This window comes from Meleagris gallopavo, chromosome 2 (assembly GCF_000146605.3).
Source record: "Meleagris gallopavo isolate NT-WF06-2002-E0010 breed Aviagen turkey brand Nicholas breeding stock chromosome 2, Turkey_5.1, whole genome shotgun sequence".
Taxonomy (NCBI): Eukaryota; Metazoa; Chordata; class Aves; order Galliformes; family Phasianidae; genus Meleagris; species Meleagris gallopavo.
This window is the reverse complement of record NC_015012.2, coordinates 107,488,726-107,502,355: the sequence shown is the minus strand read 5'-3', so window position 1 is coordinate 107,502,355 and position 13,630 is coordinate 107,488,726. Positions and strand designations below refer to the sequence as shown.

Sequence of the window (13,630 nt, the reverse complement as noted above, 5' to 3'; positions counted from 1 at the left end):
TTTTTTAACAAATATATGCAACTCAGTATTTTCAGTTGAATGTAGGTCAGCAAAAACACAGATTATAACACAGAACCACAGTGCTAGTGGAAATCCTCTGCTCTCCTAATTTTTATTTTTATTTCTGAGAATTACATTTTTTCAGGTAATCCCATTTATCTTCTTGTCCAATTAACAGTACCAGAGTTTACAAAGTTTGTCAGGTTAAGTTTAGTTACATTACTACACCAAGAACATATGAAACATATGGAACTTTCTGGAACAGACATTTAATTAGTTAGACATTTAACTCCTTAGACAACAGTTTGGGAAAAGAAAGGTGTGAGAAGCTGATTGCTGTGTATGTCCAATACCCAAATGCCAAATTTCACTTAACACCTCCACTACACTTCCACAGCATATGTGAATAAAATGCAAGCATGACCTTCAGATCTTCCTGATGAGTATCACTGGACAGAGTTCAGTCTTTCTGCATACATGGGAAAAGTAGGATAGACTCTGTTTTTGTGAAAGAAATTACTTAAGGAGATGGATGTCTGCGAAGGGAAGAGTTGATCATTTTATTTCATTTTGGCATCTGCAGGATGCAAGGCAGTTTTTCTTGATAAAGCTATGGTCACATCCATAATTCTTTGCCATTTCAGGACAGTTGTAGTAAACATCGTGAAACTTGCAAGGATTGGCTGAAAATGCATTCATATACAAAATTAATCATAAATTGGAAATGAGAAACTAGAATACTTCCTTTCAGAATACTTCTTTTCATTGGCATATTTTTACCCTTCAGTTCTTCCTCTTTGCTGCTATTTATCCCACAACCGAATCCCAAATTTTTGACCAGTATATTTATAGCATTCCTAACTGCTTCCTAGAAAGTTTGTCACTGAATTTTCAAAGCGTTTTGGAACTTTACTGTGGAATCGTAGAATCCTTTGAGCAGGAAGGGACCTGTGATGGCCATCTAGTCCATCTCCCCTGCAGTGCACAGGATCACCACAGTTAGATCAGGTAGCCCAGGGCCTGATGCAGCCTCACCTTGAAAGTCTTCAGGGTCAGGGCATCAACCACAACACTAGGTAGCCTGTTCCAGTGCCTCACCACCCTCACTTTAAAAGACTTTTTTCTTATATCCAACCAAAATCTATCCTCTTTTAGCTTGAAACCATTTCCCCTTGTTCTATCACAACAGACTGCTGTAGAACCCCGTCTCCTTCCTTCTTGCTTTGTACTACAGCTCATGATGAGAATTAGGTCTATTACACAACAGAAGCTAGGCTAAGTTGTCTTATATTAACGACTCAGACCATCTGCTTTTGTTTTCTGATGCAGTTCTTAAAACTCAAACTTGCTACCTGCTGATATCTCTTCAAGCATGTTGCTACCGCTACCTGATCTGCCACCACTGTTTTAAAGGGGAGGAAACAAAAAGAACCCCCCTCCTTCTCTTGTTTCATTGATTCAAAGATAAGAACATTTTCCTTTGGCTATGGAAAAACAGGTAGACAACAGCAGGAAATGTGGAGCTCAGATTTCTGTGCTACCATTGGTATAAATGTATCTCTGACCTCATTGCAATCAATGAATCCTCATTCACTGGGACTTATACATGAGAGTTTCTGTACGGAGACCCAGGCACTGTCATCTTTAACGGAGGTACGTGGATTGTATGAATATCTTCATCTATTCTTGTGAGTCTGAGAAACTGGGTGTCTCTGCATCCCATAACACTAAGTAATGTCTTGCATTAGTCCACCCCTCTCACAGCCTCCTTTTTTGGTTTCACAGCACAGGTTGTTCCACTTTGGCAAAGCACCTGACACGGTGAATCATAGAATGTTTGGTTTGGGTTTGAAGGGACCTATAAGATCACCTAATTCCACTCCACTGCTATAGACAGGGACACCTCCCTCTAGAAGTTTGGGACTACAGTTGTTCTTCCATAAAACAACTGATAAATAATAATTATACAGCAATCTACATAGCATGACAGTCATAACCTCTCTTTTGGGCTGCTATTTGATCATATCACTTTAAAACTTCCCATTGGGATAAACTAACATATTTTTTACGATTTTACCTTGGCCACAATTAAAGCACTTGAAACTTACTGCATAATCCGTTGTCACAAGAATCAGGGCAGTCACCACAGGGTTGTCCTTCTTTGTAGGGTGTTTCAATTGAACCCATTATATTCCCTCTGAAACATAAACATTGCCGATATAAACGATAAACTCACTATAACATATGTTAAAACATATGTGAGATTAACTTATAATTATATAGATAAATACATATTTTAATGTATGATCAGTCAGTTGGAACTATAAATCAAACAATTTTTGTATATTAAAACATGAATGTGAAAATAATTTTTTGGCAAAGTTTATGAAATCTTACTCTGTTTTAAACTGGTGTTCTTGGTGTCATTTATAGAATATAGACTTATATGCCTTCGTGAACTAAGATTTCAAGTAGAATGAGGAAATTATTTCTTTGTGATTTATTATCGTAAGAATTAGGGATTAGGGGCAAATTAAATTCCATCAGAAAATTGTTCTCTGCATTACATGTTTTATGTTTTCATAGAATCACAGAACGGCCTGGGTTGCAAAGGCCCACAGCGCTCACCCAGTCCCAACCCCCTGCTGTGTGCAGGTCGCCAACCAGCAGCCCAGGCTGCCCAGAGCCACATCCAGCCTGGCCTTGAATGCCTGCAGGGATGGGGCATCCACAGCCTCCTTGGGCAACCTGTTCCAGTGCCTCACCACCCTCTGGGGGAAAAACTTCCTCCTCATATCCAACCTAAACTTCCCCCTGTTTAAATCATTCCCCTTGTCCTATCACTATCCAACTATACGAGCTATATTTTTGTGCATATTCTTAATGCACTCCTTAGACCTGTTCCTCAGCTGTGAGTGTTGCACTGTGTTGCAGATTTCACCATCTCCTGAGTTATTTTGATGATGTAATAAGAAGTTCCAGTAGCAGAATCAATACGTACGCAGGGCAGTAATGGCACACATAAAAGTACTTGAATGTCCTTTCAGGACAATAGGCGACTGCACATCCAACTTTGTAAGAATTGTACCAAACTACCTGCAGATATAAGAAGAAAAGCAATGAGAGAATGAAAAACAAATACATTTGAAAATCATTAAATTAAATTATGCATTAAAGAAACTGTTGCAACTAAGTTATTTATTAAAATTTATTAAAATATTAGTCCCATCTTTCTGGAAAAGCATGTTTTCCTGCTCTCATCCTTGAATCAAAGTTCATCTGGAATAATGATATTAATTTATCACACAATGTTTGTACAACTTCTAAATGAAATTGTCTTAATAAAGTAAATTTTCATTTAAGTAAGAGCGTTAAGGAAGATAATTGAACCGAAGTATAAGATTTTATATTCTGTTACTGTAGAAATTTTCATGTTCTTTTATTGGCATAACTCTCATGTCTCTAATGTACTTACTGCTTTTGGAGATAACGAGAGCATAAATGTTTCTTGGCTGACAGGAATATTTACTTTAGAATGGAATACAAAGAAGCTGCTTCTACCTGAGTGTAATGGCCAATCACAGCATTTGCTGTTGTTGCTCCAGCTCCGTATTTGAAATCTTTCTCCTCATTGTACCAAGCCTGAATGGAATCTGACCATGAAGAAGGGGCAGTTGACATGTAGAGATTTTCGCCACATGGTTCACCTGAAAAGAGAAAAGTACTGAGAAACGCAGAAAACACAGATCTGTAAGAGCCAGTCTAAGTTGCTGTAATTTTCCTGGCATCTCTCATTCCCATTGAGATGGCAGGAATTTTTTTCTGGTTCCACGACACCAACTTTAATCAATGCTGATGCTGTCACTTGACCAGTTTGCAGCATGGCCAACCTGTTTGGCTGGTAGTTCAGTTGGTGACAGACTTCTGTGTATCTATAGATACACCTGTACACATGTACCACAGATTGATGACTGTCATTTTGATATTTGGAAGGTGGATGGCAACCTGAGTCATGATTCAAGTCACAGCCCCATAAAACTAAGACAATCCCAATAATTCAAAACTTATTTCAGGCACACAGAAAGTTGTTGACAGCATCAAGTGATTTCACCTATTGTTTTTCAAATCTGGTGCCCTGATCAACTTTCCTGCATGTGCACTGGCTCTCATCTGAGGTTCACCTCAGTGAGAACCAATAGATTCTATTTTTTTTTTAGGATAAAGCATGGGAACTGCATGCCAGTCCACACTGTATAGAGTATATAGACAGAAATCAGCAGCAAACATCTCACTGGGTGCTAATCATAGCTATTGCTAGCATTGTACAGTTGTAACACCAATATCCAGGGAATGAAGTACTTAGATAAGCATCCCAAATATTTATAAGTAAAAGTGTGTTGTCAGAGAATTTAAAAGTTATGGGTCTTGTATCATTCAGCAGCACCACTGTCGGGTTTTGGACCTTCACCATTTGCTCCTTGCATCTCTCATAGTTACATCCAGACCACAGCAGTAAAAAAGATCAACGTTTTCTTATTTTTGTGAATATTTTGAGTATATTTTCTCACTACTTTTTTTCATCCATTGAAGAAAACTGATACAATCAAGATGGGAATGGCACTGAATTTTTCTCACTTACTGGACAGATTTACATCCAGAAATTTCCTTTGCCAATAAAAACACACTATATACAGTGATATCTCAAATACTTAGTCAAGTAATTTTAAAGATAAATTACAACAAAATCAAAGCTGAAAACTCATAAATAGTTCAGTGCTTTCAATCATCTGAAATGGTTGGTACAGAAAATAGTATTTGGGGAATGGAATTAGTGAGAAAAATAAGAGCAATAATTTTGCACACATTTCCTTTTTTTCCAGAAGTAGGGAATTTCACATAAATTTGAAAATTGAATGAATTAGTGATAACAGATCATATAATTTCTTTTAACACAATCCTCCTTATGAGCAAGATCCCTTGCTTCAAAGTTTGTTTTTGGAGCTAATCATCTGGAAAACAAACTAACAGCTTCAATCAGATTAAATCTATATTATACACAAAAACTAGGACAAATGAGACATATCTTAATAGAATTTCCTTCTTATATTTACTTATATTTAAAATACAGGAGAATACATTGATCAGTTCTGGCTTAGATCTTTAGTTAGCAGATGTTTGAAGTTAGGAAAGTGAATCTCATCCTTACTTCATTAAATTATATAAAAAAATAAGTTATATAAAATTACATAAAATAATAATATCAGTGTACAATTACATGAATATATAAATATTCAAGCTATTAAAAAATTATAAAGTGCATTTAGCAAAGCATAGAGTCTCATCGCTGAAGGTATGAATCCACAGCTCTGAAAATACATACATGGAATATTTTGACTTCATTTTTACATCAGCTGGTTCGGCTCATCTCATGCCCCAAACCTGCTCACTTTAATGACAAAAGTGACATTACTCAGATGGCATTCAACTTACCGATTTCCCTCTGGTTTGGAGGGCTGTGACTTAAAGAACATCGATTTGCCCAGTTCTGAGCATTAGCTGCAGCCTGAGGACTCCATTCCTACAGGAAAGTAGAAACAATGAGAGAAGAGACTGTTAATCATTCAGACATTAATCACGTACTGAGCCCTCATGGATGAACCAAACTGTACACAACCCCTTCTTGATGAGGGATTTTTGATCAAAATTACTGTGAACTCAGGAAATGCCTAGAAACTGTGAAGATCGTCTAGGAGTATATCAGAAAGGAATGAATAATGTTGTGGCTCCTTTTTTTCCTTTTATTTTCCTAAAAAAAAATAAAAAATAAAGACAGTTTGTTCTTAATGCACAGCAACATTTTCCAGAATTATTTTTCCATCTGCACAACTTTATATTCCTGCAGTAGTGGCTGTGCCAGGTCCTTAGGAGGAGTTTGAAGGGTGTACATGTGGTAAATAAAGCCAACTGAACCATCACACTGTTCTGATCTCTCAGAGGATCCACTGCTCATTGCAGATAGATTTACAGCACACAGCTTACCATTCTCAACATGTTACTGGCAGGTGGGCTGACTCTTCTCCTGAGGGCATTGTGTTTGTCAACAATCAACTTCTGTTGATCAGTTCTGTTGGTTGACAGAGCAAGGGAAGCTTCAGGTATCTAAATTGAAAGACAAAGTTATTTATTTATTTATTTATTTATAATGTGAATGTCACTAATGCTGAATACCGTCCAGGAAATATTGAAGTACCAAAAGAGTGATGTCAGTGAAGGAGATGATCCTTGTAATGGTGTAGGTAATGTGACATGTTTTGTCTCCTGCTTAGCAGTAACAGAAAATACTCCTGGAAGCTATCTGCCTGCCCTCCATGGACGGTTGGAATATCCTGGAAGACTTCTTGGGCTGCTGAACTCTTAAATTTTTCATAAAATCATAGAATGGCCTGGGTTGCAAAGGCCCCCAGTGCTCACCCAGTCCCAACCCCCTGCTGTGTGCAGGTTGCCAACCAGCAGCCCAGGCTGCCCAGAGCCACATCCAGCCTGGCCTTGAGTGCCTGCAGGGATGGAGCATCCACAACTTCCACAGGCAAATTTAGGCACCAAAATCAAACCTAATTCATCAATATTCTAATTTCCGTTATGATATTTTGGAGAAACCAGATCTGAAAACCAGGCAAATGCATGAATACGACTACGAGGTGTTCTTCCTCTTCAGCATTTTAATTGAGCCTATTGGTGTTTTGTTCTGCTGAAAGAACTTGTTGTTTGACTACAGGATCACTACCCACCTCTATCCGGAGACCCCACTGCACCACAAATAGTTTGCCATTATTTTCCATGTCAGATATTTTCTCTCACTCCTGTTGTAATTGGTGGCATTTTTAAAACTTCCTAATGCCTTTTCTGATTAAGAAAGAACTCTATAAAGAACTCAATTTCCTCATTGTAGTTATTCTCAGTAGTCTTCTGAGGGCATCATGGAGAGAAGAAATTTAAAAGTCTCATCGTATTTTCAGACTATTGCTCTCTATTATGTCTTATCATGTATTTGCTTTTACTGCTATTTCTGTCATATTGCACTCCGTCTCAGCTCTGATTAACTTGGTGAGATGATTAGAAAACAGTGCCAATATATAAGGATGCAACTCCACAATGCATTTATTAATGATGACATTTTTAGCAGTATAAAAGCAGTGCTAAAAATCTTAAGATCTTAATTTTATGTATATATTTTCATAGATTAGATGAAAATCAGATTGAATATAATTTTTCTATTTTTTAATAGTTCTTCTAGACACAGCACCGAGCTGCTGGAGTTCAAGAGGTGTATGGACAACACTCTCAGTCTATAGCAGGGGCTTGGAACTAGATAACCTTAAAGGTCCCTTCCAACCTAAACCATTCTATGATTCCATAATTCTATGATATATGGTCTGACTTTTAGGTGGTCCTCTGTGGCGGCAGGCGATGGACTTGGTGACATTTACAGGTCTCTGTCAGCTAGGGATGTTCTATGATTCTATGACTTAAAATACATATTCTATTTTTAATTATATGTCATTAAACGCCATTCAGCCACAGTAATTTTGATTATTCCTTTGTGTGATCTCAGTGGGAGTGATTGTGAGTCACGCACACCACTTGCACTCCTTGTCTACTCAGATAAGCTTTAGCGCTTTTGTAGCTTCAGAGAAGAAAGATTTGTAGAAGAAGAGTAGTAGTTTTAGTCAAGATGCTATAGAAGAAAAAAACGTAGTCAAGCCTTTAGGCATCAGTATATTGGAAACAAAAATAACAACTTCAGACCAAATCTGTGTTGAGAAGAACCACAAGGAGGATGCTGAGCTGTTAGTTTGTTTAGCTGCTGGGGGGAAATCAGTGGTACCTGTTGAGAGGATGAGGCTGTGAGTAAAGGTAGAGGAACATAGCTGAGGTCCTGTGGGATGAGAAAGGTAGATCATTAGGGAGCTGTTGTCTTTAAAAGGTGAAGATTTGATGGGAAGAGTGTTGGATTTGTGGAAAGTGAATGGGAGATACTGGAACATGCCGTTCCCACTAGTCCAACTCTGAGGTAAACTGAGCCTATAGATGGTCTCCTGTGACAGTGTGCAGGCAGTCTGCTGCTTGGAACATCTGTCAGATTTCAAGGATAAATGCTTTCCACATCCCAGATATCTTAGCAGATTTTTTTCTGAATACAATCATTGTGTGTAGGAAGAAACCCACATTCAGTCATACCAAGAGTCCCTCAGACCCCATCCCAATTTCCTCTATAGAAAGTGCAGCTCCTACCTCTCCAGTAGATGGACACAGCACAGCTGCAAGACACAGGAGTACTGCTAGAAGAATCATCTCTGAAAAAAGAAGAACATTTTTTCCCCTTTGTGATAATTCCCCTTTCACTATTCTGAATACGTAAGATCTCTCCCTTGTGCATTCTCTTTTCTTTAAGCAGCAAGGCAATCATTTCTCTGTTTCCTCCTTTCCCCTCCTATTTTTAGCAGTGACTAAATAAAATTTATTGCAATGTTGCATTTCAAAATTTCTCTGAGTCATCTTCTTTGTGTCTCATTCTTCCTGGCCTGATCCTGGTTGAATAATTTCACCTGAATTCAGGGTATTCATGCTTCCTTCCTGTAGCAAGAGTTCTGCACATTGAATTGTGGAACACAAGGATGGAAGCTTCTTTTTAGCTTGCTTCTTTGCTTATGTTAACCTGAAACTTTGCCTTCTCCTTCTTGCCTGCTTAAACTGGATTGCATTGCTTGAAAGGGGCATTGAACACTCATCCATGTGCAGATCTCTACATTCAGGGCTGGAGTCAAAGCCCTTCTGAAATGACTAGTGCCTCAAAGACTCGTGCATGAGCTGGGACAGAACTGTCTTCCCGAGGAAGAGTTGTTCAGAAAGCTTTTATTCTTTAAAATTATTTATTAATATATAAATTTTTTAATCTATGGACAGTGTGGGCTCACAACAGAAATGGGAACCTTCTCCAGTAATGAAGCAATCACTTCGGATTGACCAAGAATACTTACTTGGAAAGTTGAAGCCTTCATACCGTCCCATTACAGTAATCCAAAGTATAATTAAGGTTACTTAAAATTTTTGTCTTCTGATTGCAATCAAAACTAAGTAATTGCTACATTTAGTCTGTTCCTGCTTAGCTACCTTGGGCAAAGCAACTGACTAGAGAGGAATCTGTTTATTTTGGCAGTTTTCCAACCCCTAACTACAAGGGAATTTAAGGACATGTTGTTGCAGAGATGTCTCACGAGCTTAACTTCTTGGTCTTGAGGACTGCTGGTCTTAATTTATCCCTACAGAAAGGCCAGTTGATATTTTTATACTCAGTCAAACCTCTGAGGCAGCCACTCTGTATGAAATGCAAGGTGCTCCTGCTCATGGAGAGCACGTGGGTAAGAAAACACTGCTCTTTTCCAAATAGCATGACAATAGCAAATAGCTGTGATTTGTTCACCTTGCACTGAAGGAGAAAAATCTAGCTATCTGAGCAAGAACCAGACTGGGAAATATTCTGAAAATTCACTGCTTCAATCACTGATTTCCTATTTTCTGTAGTGGTTTACGACACTGTTTAATTTCACATAACCGTGAAGTGTATTACCATATTCTTGTATCACTTATTTCTCTGAACCCTAATAAAACTTTGCGATATATCTGACCTATGTGTTGAACAACAGCAAGATTATGGTCCCAGTATGATTCTTTTCATTTCATTCCTAACTAAAATTAAGTAGAGATGGGATTTTTTCATGTACTTAAGTTACAAGCAAAAATACATTTTTAGTTTAAAAAGTGCTGATAAGCAGATAGAAAACAACCTTTCTGCTCTTATGACATACAAATACAAATTCTTTGTTCCATTAAAAGATAACCACTAATTTAAATTGTGAGCCTATTTTGCAAACAAATTGAAGAAGCTAGTTTAAATGCATAGCCAAAGTATTCATTCACTGTAGTATTTTCAATGAATTTAATTGCAATTAAATATAATTGTTAATTTAAAACATGATACAATTTAATAAATGCAATTGGAATGCTTTTTAAGAACCAGTGGATGTATTGCTCCAAGATACGAGCATACTTTTGGCAATCCCACTGATTTCAACCAAATGCTTACAGTTTGAGAGATGTAAATTTAATTGCTCTGCATTAATTTCTAGGCACTGGTCCTAAAATCAGTCTCTCCACCCCCCTCCCCTGCTCCCCTCAGTCAAACATAAATCAGGACATGTGCCAAGTCTTACTGACTTCCCTGAAACTCCATCTGTGTGCAGAGAGCTGACACTGAAAGAAACTGGTGTGGATATGTTTTTCCCATCACTTCTCTTAGTGCTCACTTCTAATATATATAATCTATATGTATACAATTTCCTAAACAATTCATATAGCTGAATTTCTATTACAAAATAATGAAAAATAATAAATGCCCATTCATTGTTATTATTGTTAGGAAAGACCTGAAATGGATTAATGTGAGTTGTCATTTCAGTTGGAGGGCATTGCTGCACAAGACCTTACTGGTGACTGGTCAATGGATGTGAGGTAATGGCTTAAAGCTGAAGTGTGGGGAGTTCAGATTGGCTTTAGTAAAATGTACTTCAATCAGAGGGTGCTAGAAAAAAGGCCCTGGGATGGTGATCACAGCCCTAAAGCCACTGATGTCCATTAAGAATTTAAACATCACTCTGAGAGATACAAAATAAGAATTAGCTTGCCCAGCGTGAAGACAGGAGTTGGGTTTGTGATTGCTGCAGGTCCCCTGCAAAACAGGATATTCTGTGATTATATGACTGTCTGACACTTTGTACAGGAGTGGTAATTCGTACAAAGGGGTATTTTCCCCACTCTAAAAATAAGCAATGATTGCTCCATCTACTGTGTTTATTCATCCATTTTGTCTCCTTTGTTTTTCATTTTGCATTAGAGCACTGACTACCGAATCCTCACTTTTCACCAAATAAAATTCTTTTTCAGTAGCTGTCCTAAACTGTTGAAGAGATCAGAAGCTTTCTGATGATTGTATTGCTTGCAGTGTAATGTATTGTTAGAATTGCAGTAATTTAAGCAAACAAATTATAAATCTTACCTTTCGCTTCCAGGAAGATTGGAAGTCTCGTCTGTCCTTCTGCAGGTGGTTGTGGAAGTGGCTGGAGCTCTTCACTGGAGCATGATTTATAGCTGTTCTGTTTCCTGATAGGACCAGGTGACTCAGTGTCACAGGTATTAAAAATTCAAATGGTGACCAGATGGAACGGCGCACTTATCATGTGCACATTCTTCCAAGAAGGAGTTTGGCTGTTTGTATTTTATTTCCTCCTACTTCTTGTGCTGGATGAGATGAAATACTCAGAAATGAGTTTTGCGTGCACTGCTCCTTGCATGTGAAATTTGAAGTCAATAGGAACGCCAGATACAAAAGACTGCTGCTAATAATTGAAACCTCCAGTTGTAGTAATGCTTGATCTTAATCTCTGGTAATGCAAATAAATTCAGCTGGCTGCTGAGATGTCTTCAGATTGACGTTGTTGTTACCAAGTAGAAATCTTGCCCCATTGATTTTTCCATGGGTGTAAAGATATCGTGGGCCAAGTTCCTGTTCATGCTATGGCTTCTTTATATCAATCCCATAGGCGTAAAAGTCAAAGAGAGAAGGATACTTCTGTAAATTATACTTTCACCCAGTGTTGGATAAAGATTAACAGATTATTCCGTACACTAATACTAAAGCACACATTGTAGTCTGATTCGACATTTCCTTGTACATAAGGTAAGATGAGAACAGATAAAAATACCACTGGATCAGAAGAGTATTTGTGTGCACATTGACTGTTTTTATCCTCAATCCCTGTGAAGAGATTACTGGTCACTGCACCTGCCATTGCAGGTAGTTATATAAAATGTTGCTATTCTTCTCTTTAAATTCATGTTTTCCACTTAATCAGAAAACTTCTACACCAGTCACTTGTGAAGTATGCCTTAAAAAACTCCTTTGCTTTACATTACATGGGATCACAGTATATTTTTGAGACCAGAAAATAGGTAGTGCTGTGATTTGATGCCTAGCAATTACAGAGGAAGGAACATGCTGTCAACAAGTTCGTGGTTGACAACAAATTGGAGGGAGCAGTCACTATGATGGACAATAAGGTTGTCATTCAGAGGGACCTCAACAAACCAGAGAAGTGATCTCACAGAGATTATTTGAAAGTAAACAACTGGGAGGGGCCAATTTTCTAAGGACCAACACTAACAAAAAGCTACTGAGGGTTTCTCATGAGTGACAAGTTGCATATGAGTCAATAGTATGCACTTGTGACACTGAGGGTTAAGCACGTTCTGTGCAGCCTTGGCTGCTACACAGCAAGAGTCTTGAGAACATTGATTAAACCCAACTTTTGAGCACTTATGGATCCAGGTTTGGATTTAGGTATGAGAAAGACATTGGCAAATGGAAGTCTAGAAATAGGCCATTATATTGGCAAAGATAGGTCCAGTCTCTTTTATGGCATGGGCAATAAGTAAAGATCTCTGACTTGACATAAAGAAAAATGCATTTTAATGTAGGGCTTGTTAAGCTTTGAAGCAGATTGCCTAGAGATATGGTAGATTTTGTAGACCTGGAGATATTCAGAACTTGGATGAAGTGTTGATTAAACTAATCTAACCTTCAAGTTAATGATGTTTTCAATACGAGTGTAGAATAGCAATTCAGGGGTTCTGTACAACCAAAAAAATATTCTAGGATTGTGTAATTTCATCTTATTTATACTGGAAGGGTGCCAGTATAAACTTGTTTTAGTTGTTAGCAAGCATGATCATTTAATTAATTATAGTGGAAACTCCTAATTATTTTATAACAAAACAAATGTTACTAACACAATCATTTGAAAAGAATAAGAATGGGATGGGATGGGATGGGATGGGATGGGATGGGATGGGATGGGATGGAAGAGTTCAAAAGGACCTTCAGCAATCTTTTAGTCCATCTGCCTGTCCACTTCAGGATTAATTCTGTGATTCTGTGATTCTGTGGTTAACTAAAAGTTAAAAAACTGCTTTTGAAGGCATTATCAAATGTGTCTTGGACACTGACATGCATGGAGCATCAATCACCTCTGTAGGAAACCTGCCTATAAATGGTTCAGATCAGCTTCCTAACCTATTGCAACATTTCTCTGAATAGAAATTCTACCATGACGCTTCATATACTCCTATACCTTATTAGCTTGACAATCAAAAACATGCATGCATAATTATAGGCTTAGAAATTATCTCTCTTGTTCTATAGTTCAATCTCATATAGAGACGTTGATTTATAATTTATTTTCATAAAAGAATTCTAATTTCTATTTCCATTCCTTGCATTTCCAAACCTTAGATCTCATCTGTTTTCAGCTGATTTTTTCTTTCTCAGAACACTTGGTTCTTGGTGGAGGCCTTCTCATCTCCAGACTCAACAGTTCCAGATCTTTCATCCTTTCATCATGCGAGAAACACTCAAGACCCTTAAAAATCGTTGTGGGCCTTCACTGAATGTGTTCCAATATATCCACATCTTCTTGTACTGGTCAGCTCAGAACTGGACTCAGCACTCAGTACTGAG

General features: G+C 37.8%; 1 protein-coding gene across 2 annotated transcripts; it reads right to left on the bottom strand.

Moving 5' to 3' along the window:
- On the bottom strand, nt 1-11,609 carry LOC100548588 (cysteine-rich venom protein-like). Of its 2 annotated transcripts, XM_003204645.4 has the most exons (9): nt 11,114-11,609; nt 8,293-8,354; nt 7,886-7,936; nt 6,040-6,159; nt 5,491-5,578; nt 3,562-3,707; nt 3,002-3,096; nt 2,109-2,197; nt 1-683 (listed from the first exon to the last, which is right to left on the bottom strand). In XM_003204645.4, the coding sequence occupies exons 2-9, from the start codon at nt 8,350-8,352 to the stop codon at nt 556-558; spliced, it is 777 nt and encodes a 258-aa protein (XP_003204693.1). In that variant the 5' UTR covers nt 8,353-8,354; nt 11,114-11,609; the 3' UTR covers nt 1-555. The 2 variants fall into 2 exon arrangements, with proteins under 2 accessions (XP_003204693.1, XP_010706464.1); XM_010708162.3 differs by lacking the exon at nt 7,886-7,936 and having other exon boundaries at nt 11,114-11,603.
- Nucleotides 11,610-13,630: the final 2,021 nt, after the last annotated feature.